Source organism: Oncorhynchus gorbuscha, linkage group LG02 (genome assembly GCF_021184085.1).
Source record: "Oncorhynchus gorbuscha isolate QuinsamMale2020 ecotype Even-year linkage group LG02, OgorEven_v1.0, whole genome shotgun sequence".
In the NCBI taxonomy this organism is placed as follows: Eukaryota; Metazoa; Chordata; class Actinopteri; order Salmoniformes; family Salmonidae; genus Oncorhynchus; species Oncorhynchus gorbuscha.
Genome location: NC_060174.1, coordinates 63,073,559 through 63,094,403, shown reverse-complemented (window position 1 = coordinate 63,094,403; position 20,845 = coordinate 63,073,559). Strand labels below are relative to the sequence as shown.

At 43.1% G+C, this 20,845-nt stretch overlaps 1 protein-coding gene across 1 annotated transcript; it reads right to left on the bottom strand.

The window, feature by feature from the left end:
- Positions 1 to 167: 167 nt before the first annotated feature.
- LOC124006452 (ADP/ATP translocase 2-like) lies at positions 168 to 20,479 on the bottom strand. The gene is made up of 4 exons (XM_046316476.1): positions 20,305 to 20,479; positions 3,097 to 3,580; positions 2,862 to 3,002; positions 168 to 1,906 (listed from the first exon to the last, which is right to left on the bottom strand). The coding sequence occupies exons 1-4, from the start codon at positions 20,413 to 20,415 to the stop codon at positions 1,749 to 1,751; spliced, it is 894 nt and encodes a 297-aa protein (XP_046172432.1). The 5' UTR covers positions 20,416 to 20,479; the 3' UTR covers positions 168 to 1,748.
- Positions 20,480 to 20,845: the final 366 nt, after the last annotated feature.

The following is a 20,845-nucleotide window of genomic DNA, read 5'->3' as shown; positions in this document are numbered from 1 at the left end:
AGAACTGGAATTATTACTGGTTGGTAGGTGATCAAATACTTATGTCATGCAATAAAATGCAAATTAATTACATAAGAATCATACAATGTGATTTTCTGGATTTTTGTTTTAGATTACAGACCTCTACATGCTTTGTAAGTAGGAAAACCTGCAAAATCTGCAGTGTATCAAATACTTGTTCTCCCCACTGTACATGGTAATTATGACCACTTCTGGAGGACGTCCTCCAAACAATCAAAGCTTTTGCAGTATGTACTGACATGTTGTCCATCCAACCATAGATGTAGGATCAGAGAACGAACCTAGTGTGTTTTATTGGGATTGTGCCACAGAGCATTATGGGGGTTGAGAAGCTTGGTGACATTGTTGGATAGAGATTAAGAGTGATAGTTGAGCATTTTTGGGACATTATTCAATTCAAATGAGTTTTTTTCAAATGACAAGAGATAATTAATTTTTGTGTCCAGATAGCAAGGCAACTTTAAATAAATTGCACTAACTTCAGTAGCTAACTAACTTCAGTAGCTAGCTAGCTACCAGCGCGAGTGTGCAGTTTTCTCTGCCAGAATGGTAGAATGGCCAACACTGCCAAAAATGTTGTGGAGTTTTTGTTGAAGAGCTCCTTTCATGCGAATTAAAAGCGAGGGTCAACCTCTGCCTGAGATCAGTTTCATAAAGAAGTATGAAAATGTGAGAGCATTCATTAGCAAATGGTATCAAAAGTATAGCTGGTTAACAGGGAGTCTGTCATCAAGCCGCCTGTAATTGCACGTTACGATTCTTTACAAGCTGAACATCTTTTCTGGGATGTCGAAAACAATTCTGAATGATTTGATAGCTTCCATCGCATCATCCATTAAACGTTAGATTAAAGAGAGAGGTTGACGCAGCACATTTTTTCACTTGCGCTCAAGTAGGCTTTGCACTTTCCTCCTGCATCTATTTAGCAAAGGACACATAATCACTCCGGACAGACACAAGCAACTCATGACATAAATGTTGCCGCAGCCTAGGCTACACCTAAACATTAGAAATCTGACATGCTGTATGGGATGAAAACGAGACAATTTTTCCGTCTGGTCAACTGTAGGCTACTAATAAGAGCAGGTGCATACAGCCTAACGGCCCTGTCCATCTGGTCAGGGTAAACTAATTGGTAACGTTATGTATTTATAGTCCATTTGTGTGTCAGGAGAAAATGTGAATGTGATCCAATTTAGATTCTATTCAAAATTGGACTGACTAGGTTTGTTCAAAAGAAGACCTCATTGGATCTTTGTATTCCCTGACGAAGGCCATGCAGTCAAAAGGCTTTCATTTTAAAATCTTTGTTCCATGTTAGAAGTATTAGAAAATACAAATTAGTTACAGCCTTGAGTGGGAAAAATGGTGAGAGTTGGAGAGGCACACATTATATAGCACACGAGATGGCAGCAAACATGGGCCACAGTAGTCAAAACATAGCGATAGGGCAATTATGTCCACTAAATGTCATCAAAGGGACCACTAAGACTCTACAGGAATGGTGAGAAATCCATATCTTAATTTAAACCAGTGTACTTAGTGGCCTGTAGTATGTAAACCTTTGGTTTAGCTTCAAGGCGGTCCCTTTTTATCTAACTGAGGCCGGCGCATAATCACTACCCATAGACTGTAGGAAGGCAGGGTTCAAATAAATAAGGCAGAATGCAGTCCATAGGCATGAAAAATTGTGTTACACTTAGCCAGTGATGTTTTAAAAAAGGAATTTAGAGGACTTTCTTGAGCTCATCGTAAAAAACCAGCACAAAGGCACTACCCATGCCTCGGAGAACATTGGCCCAGCCTCCCTTGAAGAAGGCCTTTCCACCCTCATCACGAGCAATCTTCATCCAGCAGTCAATGGTCCCAAGATACATGATATCAGCTTTAAAAATGTAAGACGACACAAGTTAGGATGTTATGCCAATTAAGTAGTATTTGAAATAGCATGTTCCTACTAGTCCTCCCGATTCATTTAAACGTGGTAACACTAAAGCCCTGTTTCCACTGGCACTTAAAATTAGGGCCGAATTTGAGCTGGTTCGAATGGAATACTCAAATTCGAGGGAAACCAGGACCAGTACATCCCAGTTTCACAACTGGTGCCAGCTCGATTGGAATTCGGACTGGTGACGCTATGACTATGCAACCACCAAGCTGATCACTGCTGGATGCTGACACAACGTTAGATAACTTGCCTGGGCTTGTTGCTGTTAGCTAGCACATGGACAAGCAGTACTGCAGTACAGACATGACACGAATTACCACCATAGCTGGATCCTTCATTAATTTTTGCACTAAACAAACTTTTATGAGAACAGTCGACCAACGAATGCTAGCTACCTGACATTAGCGAGGAAATCAGAGTTGAAACAAGCTACCTTGCTAGCTATCGTGAGCTAGCAGGAATTTTAGCTGGCCAGGTCGTATTGAAAGCTTGATATGAACCTGTCGTCTGGTTTGCTTGGTTAGCTAGCTAGCTAATAGCCAATACGATGGCAAGCAAGGTAGGAATTAAGCTAGCTAGCCTGTTATGCTGGAGACAACGCTATATTTAGCTTGCTAGCTAACGCCAGCAATACATGGCTCTGAGTCTTGCTGGCACTTTAGTTACAGTATGGCAAAGGTGAATAAAATTATTTAACATCTTTCTCGCTAGCTAGCAACATTAGCGAAGCCAGCTGCAGTCACACATACCTAGCAACATGACATCATTTCTCATTTCTGGAGGCAGTGGAAACACAATTTGAGATAGCCGACCAAGGCCAGCCCAACCTGGGTGGACTTCAAAGTGCCAATGGAAACAGGGCTTAAATGGTTTGGGTCACAGGTAAACTCACCGCTTTTATGGCCAGACTGCATCATCATACGACGACGGACGGTGTCGAAGGGGTAGGCGGTCAGGCCGGCCACAGTAGTTACAGACTGAGCGATTGCCCAGCTCACTAAGATGGAAGTGTTCTTGGGGTCTGGCAACATTCCTGCAAGCACACCAAATAGTACATATCCACACGCATATCTATAAAATGTCCAGACACCAATAACTTTCTGTGAAAATGTTTATCAGTTATATACCTTTAGCTGTGTCATACATGCCGAAGTAGGAACCTCTGTAGATGATGATGCCTTGTACAGACACTGCGAAGCCCTGGTACAGACCCCTCAGACCGTCACACCTGAACGTCTTCACCAAGCAGTCTGCTAGACCATTGTACTCCCTCATTCTGGCCTTTCCGACATCAGCTCCCAGACGGGTTCTGGTGAAATCAAGAGGATAGACGAAGCAAAGGGAGGTGGCTCCTGCAGCGCCACCAGAGGCCAGGTTGCCAGCGAAGTACCTCCAGAACCGCTTGCGCTTGTCTACACCGTCAAGGAAGAAAGTCTTGTACTTGTCTTTGAAGGCGAAGTTGAGGGCCTGGGAGGGAAAGGCTCGGATGACATTGGCCAGGTTACCTCTCCAGAAGGCAAGGAAGCCCTCTTCCTTGGGAATGCGGGTAATGCAATCGACGATACCCTTGTACTGCATGTCTTTTGTGATCCGCTTGCTGGCATGTTGGACCTGTTAAAAAATAGGAGAAAATTGTGCAATACAACCCTTAACATGGCAAGACGGTAAAGCTGTAAGCGCTGTAGCTTGCTGGAAGATACTGACCCTACCGTTACAATTGTTTACACTGAGCTGCCCTCCCTTACGAAAAAAGATTGCAGTCAGAGTGCATTATAACTGCAGTACACTGCAGTATAACTACAGTTAGAGTGCAGTATGCTGCAATTACTGCATCTAAAATACCACAGTCGACAGCAGTTACTGAACTTTTACTGCAGTTTCAAAACGGCAATCTTTTTTTATGAGGGCTGGGGTCAAAACGAAATCATGGTTACATTAAGACAACGTGGAACCGGCGCGAGATAATGGTTGGAAAACGAACCTCGATGCAGGGATGGGATATGTTACTGTACTCCAAATTTGACCTTTATCCACACTGGTCCATCGAGAACATTGAAATACTTCTAGTTTTACCGGGAAACCCAGTGTTGTAGTACTAGTCTGGTCTCGAGACCCCGTATCGAGTGTCTCTATTTTCTTTCGGTATCGGATATATTTGTACTAGGTATTGACTCTGTCTCAGACAGTGAGGACTTGTAATTTCTTCCCGAGACCAGCAGATAAAAAACCTCATTATTATCCATTTCCATTCAGTCAGGCCGAACATATACACTCCTTTCTTGAAACATTAATACGGTATCTTAACAGCCTTCATATCTATTATAGACATGTTTGCGCGGTGGCAAACCTATAGGCCTTCAGTGTGTGACAGGTTCGGGATTCTGAAAGGACAGCAACCGTAATACTACGCACTCGTGTAAGAGAGTGCAATTTTTGTTGTATAGTGGAAGGTATATACAGGTATAAGCCATACGCCTCGATCACACCAACAGAGAGTTAGCATTTTGGTACACTAGAAGTACATTAATTTCCAATGGAACGGTGCGTTTGCCTTGAAGCATTGCGTTGCAGAGGCAGTTGCAGTGCGTTCCGTGTGGTGCATACGTAGACGGCTTCACAGAAATGGTAGCAGAAGATGAATGTTGAACTTTTGTTGCACACATAACCAGATGATGCCGCATACTATTTTGCACAATGACAACATCGGTGTGATCAAGGCAGTATAACCACTTTTTTTCTGTGGGCATTGGGTATACTCACTTTTTAATCCCTACTGATGCCTATCAAAGTAGTGTAGTGGAGGTATACGATTTATCAATTATGTAGTACCATAGAGAAGTCATGCACAAAGTAGCCTACACAATCGCAAAGCACATGAGATATATTCACATGCACACCACATATAATCTGCAAGCAGCAGGTGTGCAGCTCTCAACTGGTTTTGAGCAGCTCGCATAAGAATGACATCAGTAGCTGGTAGGTTAGGAAAGACTTATCTACCACTAAATACTAACTAATGCAACAATGGCTATGTAAACCAGGTATTGAAAAACCTTTGTCTGAAGTGTTGGTTAGTAGGTGTAACAATATTCGAAGAATAAATACACAACAAAGAGGACGAAAGTTCAAGAAGGAATTAACAATCAATGGGAATAGTTTTTTTTCTGTAATAGGGAATTAATGATGAATGGAATAGTTGTTTTTAATGATTAATGGGTCAGAGACATGGGATGAATTTCAGTCCAGGACTCATAGCTACACGTGGCAAGAGCTCATTGGTCTGAAATGTCTATACATTGAGCCTGAAACAGGATACTTGTTATTGGCCATTGGCCCAGTTTTATTGCAAGGAATTCTAATTTGTCCACCACATGCTAGGGTTGGGTTACAAATTACATCCTGTCACTTTGTTCTGTGGATAATCATTGAGGACAGGGAAGAATGAACATCTACCATCTACTTCTCAGCATAACAACTATGATTTTTTTCAATTTGAATAAACCTATTTTTCTCCCCAATTTGCTTTGGGGTCTGTGTTAATGAAGAATCATATTGATGTGGTTTAAGCAATGTTGTGGACTTAGACCATCACATTTTTAAAACATGTAAATATATATATACACAGTTGAAGTTTATATACACCGTAGCCAAATAAATTGAAACTCAGTTTTTCCCAATTCCTAACATTTAATCCTAGCAAAACCTCCCAGTCTTAGGTCAGTTAGTATCACCACTTTATGTTAAGAATGTGAAATGTCAGAATAATAGTAGAGAGAATGATTTATTTCAGCTTTTATTTATTTCATCACATTCCCAGTGGGTCAAAAGTTTACATACACTCAATTAGTATTTGGTAGCATTGCCTTTAAATTGTTTAACTTGGGTCAAACGTTTCGTGTAGCCTTCCACAAGCTTCCCACAATAAGTTGGGTGAATTTTGGCCCATTCCTCCTGACAGAGCTGGTGTAACTGAATTAGGTTTGTAGGCCTCCTTGCTCGCAGCGCTTTTTCAGTTCTGCCCACAAGTTTTCTATAGGATTGAGGTCAGGGCTTTGTGATGTGCAGTTGCAAACCGTAGTCTGGCTTTTTTATGGCGGTTTTGGAGCAGTGTATTCTTCCTTGCTGAGTGGCCTTTCAGGTTATGTTGATATGTGACTCGTTTTACTGTGGATATAGATTTGTATCCGTTTCCTCCAGCATCTTCACAAGGTCCTTTGCTGTTGTTCTGGGATTGATTTGCACTTTTCGCACCAAATTACATTCATCTCTAGGAGACAGATCGCGTCTCCTTCCTGAGCGGTATGATGGCTGAGTGGCTGAGTGGTCCCATGGTGTTTTTACTTGGGTACTATTGTTTGTACAGATGAATGTGGTACCTTCAGGCGTTTGGAAAATGCTCACAAGGGTGAATGAGACTTGTGGAGGTCTACAATTTGTTTTCTGAGGTCTTGGCTAATTTCTTTGGATTCTCCCATGATGTCAAGCAAAGAGGCACTGAGTTTGAAGATAGGCCTTGAAATACATCCACATGTACACCTCCAATTGACTCGAATGATGTCAATTAGCCTATCAGAAGCTTCTAAAGCCATAACATCATTTTCTGGAATTTTCCAAGCTGTTTAAAGGCACAGTCAACTTAGTGTATGTAAACTTCTGACCCACTGGAATTGTGATACATTGAATTATAAGTTAAATAATCTGCCTGGAAACAATTGTTGGAAAATTACTTATGTCATGCACAAAGTAGATGTCCTAACCGACTTGCCAAAACTATAGTTTGTTAGAAAGAAATGTGTAGTGGTTGAAAAACAAGTTTTAATGACTCCAACCTAAGTGTATGTAAACTTCTGTAGCTCAGTTGGTAGAGCATGGCGCTTGTAACGCCAGGGTAGTGGGTTCGATCCCCGGGACCACCCATACGTAGAATGTATGCACATATGACTGTAAGTCGCTTTGGATAAAAGCGTCAGTTAAATGGCATATAATAAATAATAATAATTCTGACTTCAACTCATACAGTGCCTTGCGAAAGTATTCGGCCCCCTTGAACTTTGTGACCTTTTGCCACATTTCAGGCTTCAAACATAAAGATATAAAACTGTATTTTTTTGAGAAGAATCAACAATAAGTGGGACACAATCATGAAGTGGAACGACATTTATTAGATATTTCAAACTTTTTTAACAAATCAAAAACTGAAAAATTGGGCGTGCAAAATTACTACTTTTCTGTATCACCGCCTGGTACGGCAAATGCTCGCCCATAACCGTAAGGCTCTCCAGAGGGTAGTGAGGTCTGCACAACGCATCACCGGGTGCAAACTACCTGCCCTCCAGGACACCTACACCAACCGATGTCACAGGAAGGCCAAAAAGATCATCAAGGACAACAACCACCCGAGCCACTGTCTGTTCACCCCGCTATCATCCAGAAGGCGAGGTCAGTACAGGTGCATCAAAGCAGGGACCGAGAGACTGAAAAACAGCTTCTATCTCAAGGCCATCAGACTGTTAAACAGCCATCACCAACACTGAGTGGCTGCTGCCAACATACTGACTCAACTCTAGCCACTTTAATAATGGAAATAAATTATGTAATAAATGTATCACTAGCCACTTTAAACAATGACACTAATGTTTACATGCCCTACATTACTCATCTCATATGTATATACTGTACTCTATACCATCTACTGCATCTTGCCTATGCTGTTATTATTATTATTATATATATTACTGTTCGGCCATCACTCATTCATATATTGTTATGTACATATTCTTATTCATTCCTTTACCCTTGTGTGTATAAGGTAGTTTTTGTGAAATTGTTAGGTTAGATTACTTGTTAGATATTACTGCATAGTCGAAACTAGAAGCAGAAGCATTTCGTTACACTCGCATAAACATCTGCTAACCATGTGTATGTGACAAATATAATTTGATTTGATCAAGAGAACATACCTGGTACTCTACTGCCTCTGATCTGGTAGACTCTGTAAATACGAATAAAACTGTTAAATTACGTGCCCGGTTGGTTTAGTTACAGAAAAAGAGAGCAACCTTCCCGCTAACCATGATTGACTGAGATAATGAGTGGGCTGGACATGCCGAGAGATGAGTTTGGATTGGTCTACCATATAGCACGCGTCTGTATATTGGAGCTGGTCAGTATGTTTTTTTGAAATCAGTGGAATTCGAGTATGATAGCTGAGGAGATGGAGAAAACACCAGTCTGGATTACATCGTCAAACTAAGGCAACCATGCATGGCATCAGACAGGAGACGCGTCCAACCATGATGTATACTGGTAAGATATTCAGATATGACATGTTTCTAATTTTGACAGAAAGTTGTTTCATTTCAAGTGTACTGTTAGCTAGCTGACGTTAGCTGGGTGGGTCGCTATCTAACGTTATGTGTATGATCTTATTCTTTGTATCTCAGACACATTTGATTGACTAGTTATAGCCATAGAACCTGGTTGGTTAGCTACCTGCAGATTCATGCAGGGTAGTAACGTCATGAGTTGTGATTATGGTCCATTGTTTAGCTAGCTACATGTCTTAACAAAAGACTCCACTCTCATTTTGACAAAGTATTTTCACTTCAAGTTAAAGTGTACTGTTAGCTAGCTAGCTAATGTTTTTTATAATTATTTTTAATATAACATTTCAAATTACAATACAACCATAAGACATCACTACATGTATATATTCTTTCTGAATAAACATAAAATAACATTAAAAGTAAATAAAAAAAGATAAAAGGCAGGAGTTACAGTTGTATAAACTTGATAGAGTTGTCAGAATACAGTGTTTTTTGTTGTTATTGACTAATTCTAGAGATTTTATAGCATATTGGATTTCAAGAAAAAATATATTGCATTTAGGGACAGATCTCAAATATTTGTTTTTGTGTGTGTACAATTGACCATGGATCATTGATGGAGGAACCGGACCGTGGATCATCGCCGGAGGCTCTGGACTGCTGACCGCCGCTGGAGGCTCTGGACTGCAGACCATCGACGGAGACTCTGGACTGCAGACCGTCTCAGGAGGTTCCGGACTGTGGATCGTCGTTGGAGGTTCCGGACTGTGGATCGTCGGAGGTTCCGGACTGTGGACCGTCGTTGGAGGTTCCATACTGTGGACCGTCTCAGGAGGTTCCGGCCTGTGGACCATCACTGCAGGTTTCGTGCCGTGGATCATCACTGCAGGCTTTGGGCCATGGATCATCACTGGAGACTCCGGGCCATGGATCATCACTACAGGCTTCGGGCCATGGATCATCACTGCAGGCTTCGGGCCATGGATCATCACTGGAGGCTGGGTGCATAGAGCTGGCACAGGACACACCGGGCTGGAGAGATGCACTGGAGACCTGGTGCGTAGAGCTGGCACAGGGCTTACCAGGCTGGGGAGACACACTGGATGCCTGGTGCGTAGAGCTGGCACAGGGCTTAACAGGCTGGGGAGACACACTGGAGGTCTGGTGCGTAGAGCTGGCACAGGGATTACCGGGCTGGGCAGACGCACAGGAGACCGGGTGCGTGGAGCTGGCCCAGGATATACTGGGCCGTGGAGACGCACCGGAGGTCTGGCATGCAGAGCCGGCACAACCCGTCCTGGCTGGATCCTCACCCTAGACCCGGCAAATGCGGGGCACTGGCACAGGATGTTCTGGGCTGTGAAGGCACACCGGAGACACAGTGCCCAGAGCCGGCGCAGGATATCCTGGGCCGAGGAGGCGCACTGGAGACCAGGAGCGCTGAGCCGGCACAACCCGTCCTGGCTGGATGCTCACTTTAGCACGGCAAGTGCTAGGAGCTGGCATCGAGCGCACCAGGCTGTGAATGCGCACTGGAGACACTCCTGGTCAACGCATAACATGGTGCCTGAACGGTCACACGCTACCTAAAGCGAGTGCGGGGAGTTGGGTCTGGTCTGAAACCTGGCTCAGCCAACCACCCAGTGTGCCCCCACACTCGCTTTAGGGAGCATTGCCGCTCATGCTTGCGTCTTGGTTGCGTCCCCCGGAGTCGTCGTTGATCTTCTTCGCTGCCTCCGCTTGCTTCCATGACAGGGTCTTGTCCCCTGCCATAATCTCCTCCCCGGTCCAGCTCGTCTTCCAAGTTGGCGCACGCTGCTTGGTCTTTATGTGGTGGGATCGTCTGTTACATGAGAAGGAGACCAAGGTGCAGCGTTGTAGGCGTACATTATACTTTTATTTTAAATGACACCAAAAAACAACAAAATGCAAAACGAACGTAAAGCTATATGCAGTGCAGAAAGCAACCACACACAAACACTCACAGAAAATATATAATTACCCACCAACACAGGTGGGAAAAAGGCTGCCTAAGTATGATCCCCAATCAGAGACAATGATAGACAGCTGCATCTGATTGGGAACCATACCAGGCCAAACAACGAAATAAGAACTAGATTGCCCACCCAAATCACACTCCGACTTAACCAAATAGAGAAATAAAAAGGCTCTCTAAGGTCAGGGCGTGAAACTAGGATAGATTTTGTTCTTGGAGTGAAAAAGTTATCTTATGAATGTATTATTACATTTCTTATCTAGTTTTCTTATTCCGGTCACAACTTGCAGACTTGTTTACGTGTTGCTGTGCGTTTTGTTGCCAACCTATTTTGCTACCTGACAACTTTACGGTTTTTACTTTTTAATTACTGTTTATATTTTTCACTCCGGACGCTTTATCTGGACATGGTTCGTCAGGACCTCCAACAGCCGAAGCTAAGTAGTAACATTAACATGATGCCTTCTAATTGCAGTCGCTGTACTCATAATATACAGGAGAAGGATCGCCTTACGGCGAGGATAGCTGTGCTACAAGCCCAGCTTCAGACGCAATCGTTAGGCAAGGGTAATTTCAGTGTAGGAAAGGATGAAACAGCGTCTGTGCCACCAATAAGTACAGATAGTAACGTTCGTATAAATCCCCTCGCACGGTCCCCGCAGCCGGACAACTTTCTCACGGTTTCTGGAAGGAAATGCTGTAGGAATGCTCAACTGGTGTCGCTCAATCAGCCGACAGAAACTTTCATCCGGTTTTCCCCATTAAGCAGCGAGTCGGAGTCAGAGGCCGAGCCTTCTCTTGTCTCTACTCCTCCCGTTACGGGGTCTGAGACGCCGAAGCTTCCCACCATTAGCTCTGACAAATTGAAAACTCTAGTCATTGGCAACTCCATTACCCGCAGTATTAGACTTAAAACAAATCATCCAGCGATCATACACTGTTTACCAAGGGGCAGGGCTACCGACGTTAAGGCTAATCTGAAAATGGTGCTGGCTAAAGCTAAAACTGGCGAGTGTAGAGAGTATAGAGATATTGTTATCCATGTCGGCAACAACGATGTTAGGATGAAACAGTCAGCGATCACCAAGCGCAACATAGCTTCAGCGTGTAAATCAGCTAGAAAGATGTGTCGGCATCGACTAATTGTCTCTGGCCCCCTCCCAGTTAGGGGGAGTGATGAGCTCTACAGCAGAGTCTCACAACTCAATCGCTGGTTGAAAACTGTTTTCTGCCCCTCCCAAAAGATAGAATTTGTAGATAATTGGCCCTCTTTCTGGGACTCACCCACAAACAGGACCAAGCCTGACCTGCTGAGGAGTGACGGACTCCATCCTACCTGGAGGGGTGCTCTCATCTTATCTACCAACATAGACAGGGCTCTAACTCCTCTAGCTCCACAATGAAATAGGGTGCAGGCCAGGCAGCAGGCTTTTAGCCAGCCTGCCAGCATAGTGGAGTCTGTCACTAGCACAGTCAGTGTAGTCAGCTCAGCTATCACCATTGAGACCGTGTCTGTGCCTCGACCTAGGTTGGGCAAAACTAAACATGGCGGTGTTCGCCTTAGCAATCTCACTAGGATAAAGATCTTCTCCATTCCTGTCATTATTGAAAGAGATGATACCTCACATCTCAAAATAGGGCTACTTAATGTTAGATCCCTTACTTCAAAGGCAATTATAGTCAATGAACTAATCACTGATCATAATCTTGATGTGATTGGCCTGACTGAAACATGGCTTAAGCCTGATGAATTTACTGTGTTAAATGAGGCCTCACCTCCTGGCTACACTAGTGACCATATCCCTCGTGCATCCCGCAAAGGCGGAGGTGTTGCTAACATTTACGATAGCAAATGTCAATTTACAACAACAACAAAAAAGACGTTTTCTTCTTTTGAGCTTCTAGTCATGAAATCTATGCAGCCTACTTTTTATAGCTACTGTTTTACAGGCCTCCTGGGCCATATACAGCGTTCCTCATTGAGTTCCCTGAATTTCTATCGGACCTTGTAGTCATAGCAGATAATATTATAATCTTTGGTGACTTTAATATTCACATGGAAAAGTCCACAGACCCACTCCAAAAGGCTTTCGGAGCCATCATCGACTCAGTGGGTTTTGTCCAACATGTCTCTGGACCCACTCACTGTCACAGACATACTCTGGACCTAGTTTTGTCCCATGGAATAAATGTTGTGGATCTTAATGTTTTTCCTCATAATCCTGGACTATCGGACCACCATTTTATTACGTTTGCAATTGCAACAAATAATCTCAAAAGTCGTGCTATAAATTCAGACAACACAAAGATTCCTTGATGTCCTTCCAGATTCCCTCTGTCTACCCAAGGACGCCAGAGGACAAAAATCAGTTAACCACCTAACTGAGGAACTCAATTTAACCTTGCGCAATACCCTAGATGCAGTTGCACCCCTAAAAACTAAAAACATTTCTCATAAGAAACTAGCTCCCTGGTACACAGAAAATACCCGAGCTAAAGCCAAACCTTGACCCAGAAAATATAAAAAACTATATCGGCATATATCGAATCTTCCATTCCTCTCAAACATTTTAGAAAAGGCTGTTGCGCAGCAACTCACTGCCTTCCTGAAGACAAACAATGTATACGAAATGCTTCAGTCTGGTTTTAGACCCCATCATAGCACTGAGACTGCTCTTGTGAAGGTGGTAAAATGACCTTTTAATGGCATCAGACCGAGGCTCTGCATCTGTCCTCGTGCTCCTAGACCTTAGTGCTGCTTTTGATACCATCGATCACCACGTTCTTTTGGAGAGATTGGAAACCCAAATTGGTCTACACGGACAAGTTCTGGCCTGGTTTAGATCTTATCTGTCAGAAAGATATCAGTTTGATATCAGTTTGTCTCTGTGAATGGTTTGTCCTCTGACAAATCAACTGTACATTTCGGTGTTCGTCAAGGTTCCGTTTTAGGACCACTATTGTTTTCACTATATATTTTACCTCTTGGGGATGTCATTCGAAAACATAATGTTAACTTTCACTGCTATGCGGATGACACACAGCTGTACATTTCAATGAAACATGGTGAAGCCCCAAAATTGCCCTCGCTAGAAGCATGTGTTTCAGACATAAGGAAGTGTATGGCTGCAAACTTTCTACTTTTAAACTCGGGCAAAACAGAGATGCTTGTTCTAGGTCCCAAGAAACAAAGAGATCTTCTGTTGAATCTGACAATTAATCTTAATGGTTGTACAGTCATCTCAAATAAAACTGTGAAGGACCTCGCCGTTACTCTGGACCCTGATCTCTCTTTTGAAGAACATATCAAGACCATTTCAAGGACAGCTTTTTTCCATCTACGTAACATTGCAAAAATCTGAAACTTTCTGTCCAAAAATGATGTAGAAAAATTAATCCATGCTTTTGTCACTTCTAGGTTAGACTACTGCAATGCTCTACTTTCCGGCTACCCGGATAAAGCACTAAATAAACTTCAGTTAGTGCTAAATACGGCTGCTAGAATCCTGACTAGAACCAAAAAATGTGATCATATTACTCCAGTGCTAGCCTCCCTACACTGGCTTCCTGTCAAAGCATGGGCTGATTTCAAGGTTTTAGTGCTAACCTACAAAGAATTACATGGGCTTGCTCTTACCTATCTCTCTGATTTGGTCCTGCCGTACATACCTACATGTACGCTACGGTCACAAGACGCAGACCTCCTAATTGTCCCTAGAATTTCTAAGCAAACAGCTGGAGGCAGGGCTTTCTCCTATAGAGCTCCATTTTTATGGAACGGTCTGCCTACCCATGTAAGAGATGCAAACTCGGTCTCAACCTTTAAGTCTTTACTGAAGACTCATCTCTTCAGTGGGTCATATGATTGAGTGTAGTCTGACCCAGGAGCGTGAAGGTGAACGGAATGGCTCTGGAGCAACGAACTGCCCTTGCTGTCTCTGCCTGGCCGGTTCCTCTCTTTCCACTGGGATTCTCTGCCTCTAACCCTATTACAGGGGCTGAGTTACTGGCTTACTGGGGCTCTTTCATACCGTCCCTGGGAGGGGTGCGTCACCCGAGTGGGTTGAGTCACTGATGTGATCTTCCTGTCTGGGTTGGCGCCCCCCTTGTGTTGTGCCGTGGCGGAGATCTTTGTGGGCTATACTCGGCCTTGTCTCAGGATGGTAAGTTGGTGGTTGAAGATATCCCTCTAGTGGTGTGGGGGCTGTACTTTGGCAAAGTGGGTGGGGTTATATCTTTCCTGTTTGGCCCTGTCTGGGGGTGTCCTCGGATGGGGCCAGTGTCTCCTGACCCCTCCTGTCTCAGCCTCCAGTATTTATGCTGCAGTAATAATAATAATAATAATATATGCCATTTAGCAGACGCTTTTATCCAAAGCGACTTACAGTCATGTGTGCATACATTCTACGTATGGGTGTAGTTTGTGTCGGGGGCTAGGGTCAGTTTGTTATATCTGGAGTACTTCTCCTGTCCTATTCGGTGTTCTGTGTGAATTTAAGTGTGCTCTCTCTAATTCTCTCTTTCTTTCTTTCTTTCTCTCTCTTGGAGGACCTGAGCCCTAGGACCATGCCTCAGGACTACCTGACACGATGACTCCTTGCTGTCCCCAGTCCACCTGGCCGTGCTGCTGCTCCAGTTTCAACTGTTCTGCCTTGTTATTATTGGACCATGCTGGTCATTTATGAAAATTTGAACATCTTGGCCATGTTCTTTTATAATCTCCACCCGGCACAGCCAGAAGAGGACTGGCCACCCCACATAGCCTGGTTCCTCTCTAGGTTTCTTCCTAGGTTTTGGCCTTTCTAGGGAGTTTTTCCTAGCCACCGTGCTTCTACACATGCATTGCTTGCTGTATGGGGTTTTAGGCTGGGTTTCTGTACAGCACTTTGAGATATCAGCTGATGTACGAAGGGCTATATAAATTAATTTGATTGATTGATTGATGAAAACTATGTCCATTTCGTCTGTCCTCTTTTTATTTAGTTTATTTATTTAACTAGGCAAGTCAGTTAAGAACACATTTTTATTTACAATGACGGCCTACTCCGGCCAAACCCAGACGATGCTGGGCCAATTGTGCGCCGCCCTATTGGACTCCCAATCACGGCTGGATGTGATACAGCCTGTAGTGACGCCTCTTGCACTGTCTCTTTGGGTCTTTGGTCGCCATGTCATTTTTTGAAATAAAAAGCTATTTTTTTAATGGTAACTGTTTTAAGGGTGGAGTTTAAGGCAGGGTGAGGAGTACTGAAAAGGTGTGACTCCAGATTATAATTGGCCTTAAGCAGCAGATCGCCGATTGTCCTATGCTGTAACAACATACTGTAGCACCATGACCAGGATCTCTATTCATTTAAGTGAGCAGATTATGGCTCTCAGGAGGAACGGAAAATTGCGTATCAATTCATAAATCATGTGCCATGAAATCGGTACATTGAAAATCTCTTCTCAACTATTTTGAAATCTATATGGCACAGCTATCAATTTTTTGGTCCTTAAATGGTATATATATATATATTTTTTTTTAAACTGGTATATATTTTTATTTATCACAATTTTCTTTAACCAATTCTGGTCTTTAATGCAGGGCTGACAGACAAGTTCCTTACCTTTCCCCCCTTCCTCTTGATAAAGCTTCCAATTAATACATTTTTAAAAAATCAATTAGTATATTTGAGTTTAACCACAATGTTTATTGTATTATTTGTTCTGTATTTTCTGGTGGATTAAACTGAAATTGCAACCAACTTTCTATGGCTTGTTTAAAAAAATAGCAATATTTTGGAGAGTGAAAAAAGTGAGCGTTTGTAATCTGAATAAAGGGAAAAAGGCCATTCTTGAACATGGGGTGAGACATTGTCAACGACAATTTGTAAATAGACAGTTTGTTATTTAGAATTATTTATTTCTGTTTTTAGAGGGAGAGAAACCAAAAGCCCACCGTACCTATTTTTCGAAAACCGTCAGTCCACATGTCAAGTGTAATTCCCCCATATTTACCCAAGTTCTCTCTTATTTTGTTGTTGCCTGATGCAGGACTCCATTGCCAGAGAAGAGAGACTCTCAGACTGAAAACGCCTCCTTTAATTTATGAAAAGATCAATTTGTGCCACAGTTTAGACTACCGATAGATCAGCGTTCTAACTCCCCCTTGTGATAGTGTGGTGCAATGACAGAATGCCACCATCTACCACTAAAGGTCGCGGCATAAGCTTGTAACTTTTAAAGAAAGAACCACTGTAGCATCTAACAATTGGATATAATTATTTCCTGCACACAGCTTGATGATGCCAACAACTCATTTATTTTCAGAACCATCCACTGACCACGGATATACCCTCCAACGTGGTAAATGTGTAGCAAAACATTCCCAGACACTAGTCGGTAAGTAAGTCACACGTGGGTTTTTACGAAAGATTGCCTCTCTGTTCTCACTCTTGGTGTGACGAATCATTCCTTTAGTAAACATTATTACTGCAGTGGGTTTGTAACATGTGCAGCCCATCTGTGGTATTCATTTATTATTGGATGCCTTGACGCTGTCATACCAGTCATTTCAGTTAGAAGAGTGTTCTTACACTCTGTGTATTATATATTATATATGCATACCAAGTATTGTAGCACGTTAATGTGCCTTTTCAGTGCATTTGGCCTGTCAAGAGAGTTAGTAATTATTAGTTGGTCAAGCCTAAGATGGCACCGGAGCACGTAACGTTGGAAATTGAATTAGGTCCCACTCTTTCCGGGGTCCTTATAGGAATTAATCATATTCCATCCATTCAATCCTTCATAATGCCCTAGGCATTCATGTGTTAATACTTCCACCTAGTGGTGCTTTAGTTTCAGCCCATTATATGTAGTAACATGGTTATAGTGATGCCTTTATAGTTTACACAACCGGTCAAAAGTTTTAGAACACCTACTCATTCAAGGGTTTTTCTTAACTTTTACTATTTTCTACATTGTAGAATAATAGTGAAGACATCAAAACTATGAAATAACACATATGGAATCATGTAGTAACCAAAAAAGTAACCTAATATTTTATATTTGACATTCTTCAAATAGCCACCCTTTGCCTTGATGACAGTTTTGCACACTATTGGCATTCTCTCCAGAGTCTGTACCAGAGTTGCAGTGATGGGACACGACTGTAACTACCAATTGGATATCACGAAATTGTGGAGAAAAAGGGGTAAAAACTACCACAAAACATTTAGAGGTGAAGAGGACGTAAGGAATCGAAGAAAGACAAATTGAGAAAGAGCTTATCCCTGAATCCTAAATCAACCCTTGCCCTTACACCATATACACTTGTGTAGACCTGAGCAGATGGGATAGGTGCAATATGGGGACAATTCAACTTGGCCTGGATCAATTCTAATTTTATTTGTCACGTGCGGAATACAACAGGCCTTACCATGAAATGCTTACTTCCAAGCCTTTAACCAACAATGCAGTTCAAGAAAGAGTTAAGAAAATATTTACTGAATAAAGTAAAAAATACAAATTAACACAATAAAATAACAATAATGGGGCTATCTACAGGATGTACCGGTACCGAGCCAATGTGCGGGGTACAGATCAGTCAAGGTAATTTGTACATGTAGGTAGTGGTAATATGACAATGTATAGATAATAAACAGTGAGTAGCAGCAGTGAAAAAACAAAATGGGGGGGTGTCAATGTAAAAAGTCTGGGTGGCCATTTGATTAATTGTTCAGGTGTCTTATGGCTTGGGGGTAGAAGCTGTTAAGGAGCCTTTTGGACCTAGACTTGGCCCTCTGTAACCGCTTGCCGTGCGGTAGCAGAGAGAACAGTCTATGACTTGGGTGACTGGAGTCTTTGAACATTGTTTGGGCCTTCCTCTGACACTGCCTAGTATATATAGGTCCTGGATGGCAGGAAGCTTGGCCCCAGTGATGAACTGGGCCGTATGCACTACCCTCTGTAGTGCCTTACAGTCAGATGCCGAGCAGCTGCCATACCAGGCGGTGATGCAACCGGTCAGGATGCTCTAGATGGTGAAGCTGTAGAACATTTTGAGCATCTGGGGACCCATGCCAAATCTTTGCAGTCTCCTGAGTGGGAACGGTGTTGTTGTGCCCTCTTCACAAGTTTCCTGGTGTGTTTGGACCATGATAGTTTGTTGGTTACATGAACACTAAGGAACTTGAAACTCTCGACCCGCTCCACTACAGCCACGTCAATGTTAATGGGTGCCTGTTCGGCCCTCCTTTTCCTGTAGTCAACGATAAGCTCCTTTGTCGTGCTCACATTGAGGATGAGGTCGTGGATGAACAGGGAGTACAGGAGGGGACTAAGCACGCACCCCTGATGTGCCCCAGTGTTGAGGATCAGCGTGGCAGATGTGTTGTTGCCTACCCTTACCACCTACGGTCAGCCCGTCAGGAAGTCCAGGATCCAGTTGCAGAAGGAGGTGTTTAGACCCAGTGATGAGCTTTGTGGGCACTATGGTGTTGAACGCTGAGCTGAAGTCAATGAACAGCATTCTCACATAGGTGTTCCTGTTCTCCAGACGAGCAAGGGCAGTGTGGAGTGCGATTGAGATTGCATCATCTGTGCATCTGTTGGGGCAGTACACGAATTGGAGTGGGTCTAGGGTCTACCTGTAACCTGTGTGTTTTCTTTCTGCATCCTTCTATGCCCCTATATCTTTCCCTTTTATTCTGCTCTTGCTCTTCAGAATCGAGGGTTTCTGCCATGCTCTGAGACGTGTACCGTATCCCTTCCCCAGACCTGGAGCCACCTGATGTCCTCCATGATCAACCACCCTCCAAGACCCCACTGTTCATTACATTATCTACAGCTACTGTTAATGTCATGTGGTTTCATCTAATCTGCTAAGGACCTGGGCTTGACATATCATCCTGGGCACAGTGAGATACACAGATGGACTACACTGCAAACACTCCAAGAGCAAAGAGAACAGCTGTGCCTGGACTTTACCGTCACCCTCTTCAAGTCCACCTTCTGAGACTGGCTGCCTGTGGAGGGAAAGTGACTGGCAGAACCACCTGTAGCATCCACCTCTTCTCTATACCAGCACTGAGAATAAAAATAAACACCCAAACCCTACTTCTGACAAGACTGCCCCCCTCTCATATGTACTTTTCTTCTTCTTCTTTTTTAAATACATGATTTAACCATTATTTAACTAGGCAAGTCAGTTAAGAACAAATTCTTATTCACAATGAGGGCCTACCCAGGCCAAACCCGGACGACGCTGGGACAATTGTGCGCAGCCCTATGGGACTCCCAATCACGGCCGGGCTGTGATACAGCCTGGATTCATACTTCTGTTTCCTCAACTAAATGGCATTTCATTGTTTATGTGTTGATGTTAGCCTATACTCATGTATTTAATTCTACAACTGCCATGTGGGTATATTAATTCAAGTTTAAGTAATTAAGTCCATGACACACTTGTTCCACAAAAAACAACCTTTTCATATTATAATCTTAAAATATTGGCAGGTAGTTTTTTTCCACAGGCTGTTCATTGAATTAATTTGTTGTAAATCCCTTTTGGTATGTGTGAGTTCAACATTATTCACCTGTCTGACCTGCGTTATATTCCACCACAAGTGTACTGCTGTATTACTGAGCTATGCCTATGCCATGTGGTGGAGTAAGGAAGGTAGGGGAAAATAATTACAATAGGACTAATAGCATACTTGAGTAAGACAAGGGAAGCCTGGTGCCCAAAGCGAGACAGTCATGCGTGACTTCCTACCACTTTCCACACAGCAGGTGTATGGTGCAGTTGGGATAAAAGTTGGCATTCAGACATTTAATTGATAGTGAGGGACACATTCAACTTTACATCTGGTAAGTAGAGTTCCTAGAGATTATACGTTGTTTTTTTTGTGATCCGGCAATATTGTGGTAGGGTTATTTTCCGTCGCCATAACGATGCACAGCTCAGGGAGTCCAACCAATGCACATACACCCGACGTTGTGTCTCAAAGCTACTACGGAAACATAGCTACCTGAAGGAGAAGCTTGACTCTCTCGATGGGAGCAACCGCCGTTTCGGAGATGGCAGCGGCGATTCCACCAGCCAAGAAATCCTTTGCGAATGAAACTGCGGTCTCATTCATTGTGATATGTTGGAAGATGACTTGCAGACGGAACTCCCAGATATCCCATCCCCTCTGCCCTCCAACAGCGGGTGCCAGGTATAACATACACCGACTTTCCTGGCACCACCTGTTAAAGGGGCAATCTGCAGTTGCTACATACATTTTTATGACAGAATTGAATATGCACCCACTGATGCTTGAAGAATAACGTAGAAATGCCTCAATGAGCTGTCGTACCCCATCAGAACCCAAAATATAAGCTTGTTTTACTCCAATGTTTGTAAGCAAAGTAAATGTAAACAAACACAATATAGCCTCAAAACATGGTTAGAGCTATCATGTTGATGTCATGGATGGTCAGTCCTTGCATCCATAGCTCTGTATATACATTTGAGAGTGGTTACAGTTTTCCAGCCCCATCCCTCAGTTTATTTAAAAAAAAAAGTTT

What these genes read in the sequence shown, in the direction of transcription:
- LOC124006452 (XM_046316476.1), bottom strand. Translation starts at nt 20,415, where the DNA reads ATGAATGAGACCGCAGTTTCATTCGCAAAGGATTTCTTGGCTGGTGGA. An exon ending in CATGTATGACACAGCTAAAG is followed by an intron (nt 3,003 to 3,096) that starts GTATATAACTGA and finishes GTGTGCTTGCAG; the next exon opens with GAATGTTGCCAGACCCCAAG. An exon ending in GCAGTCTGGCCATAAAAGCG is followed by an intron (nt 1,907 to 2,861) that starts GTGAGTTTACCT and finishes ACATTTTTAAAG; the next exon opens with CTGATATCATGTATCTTGGG.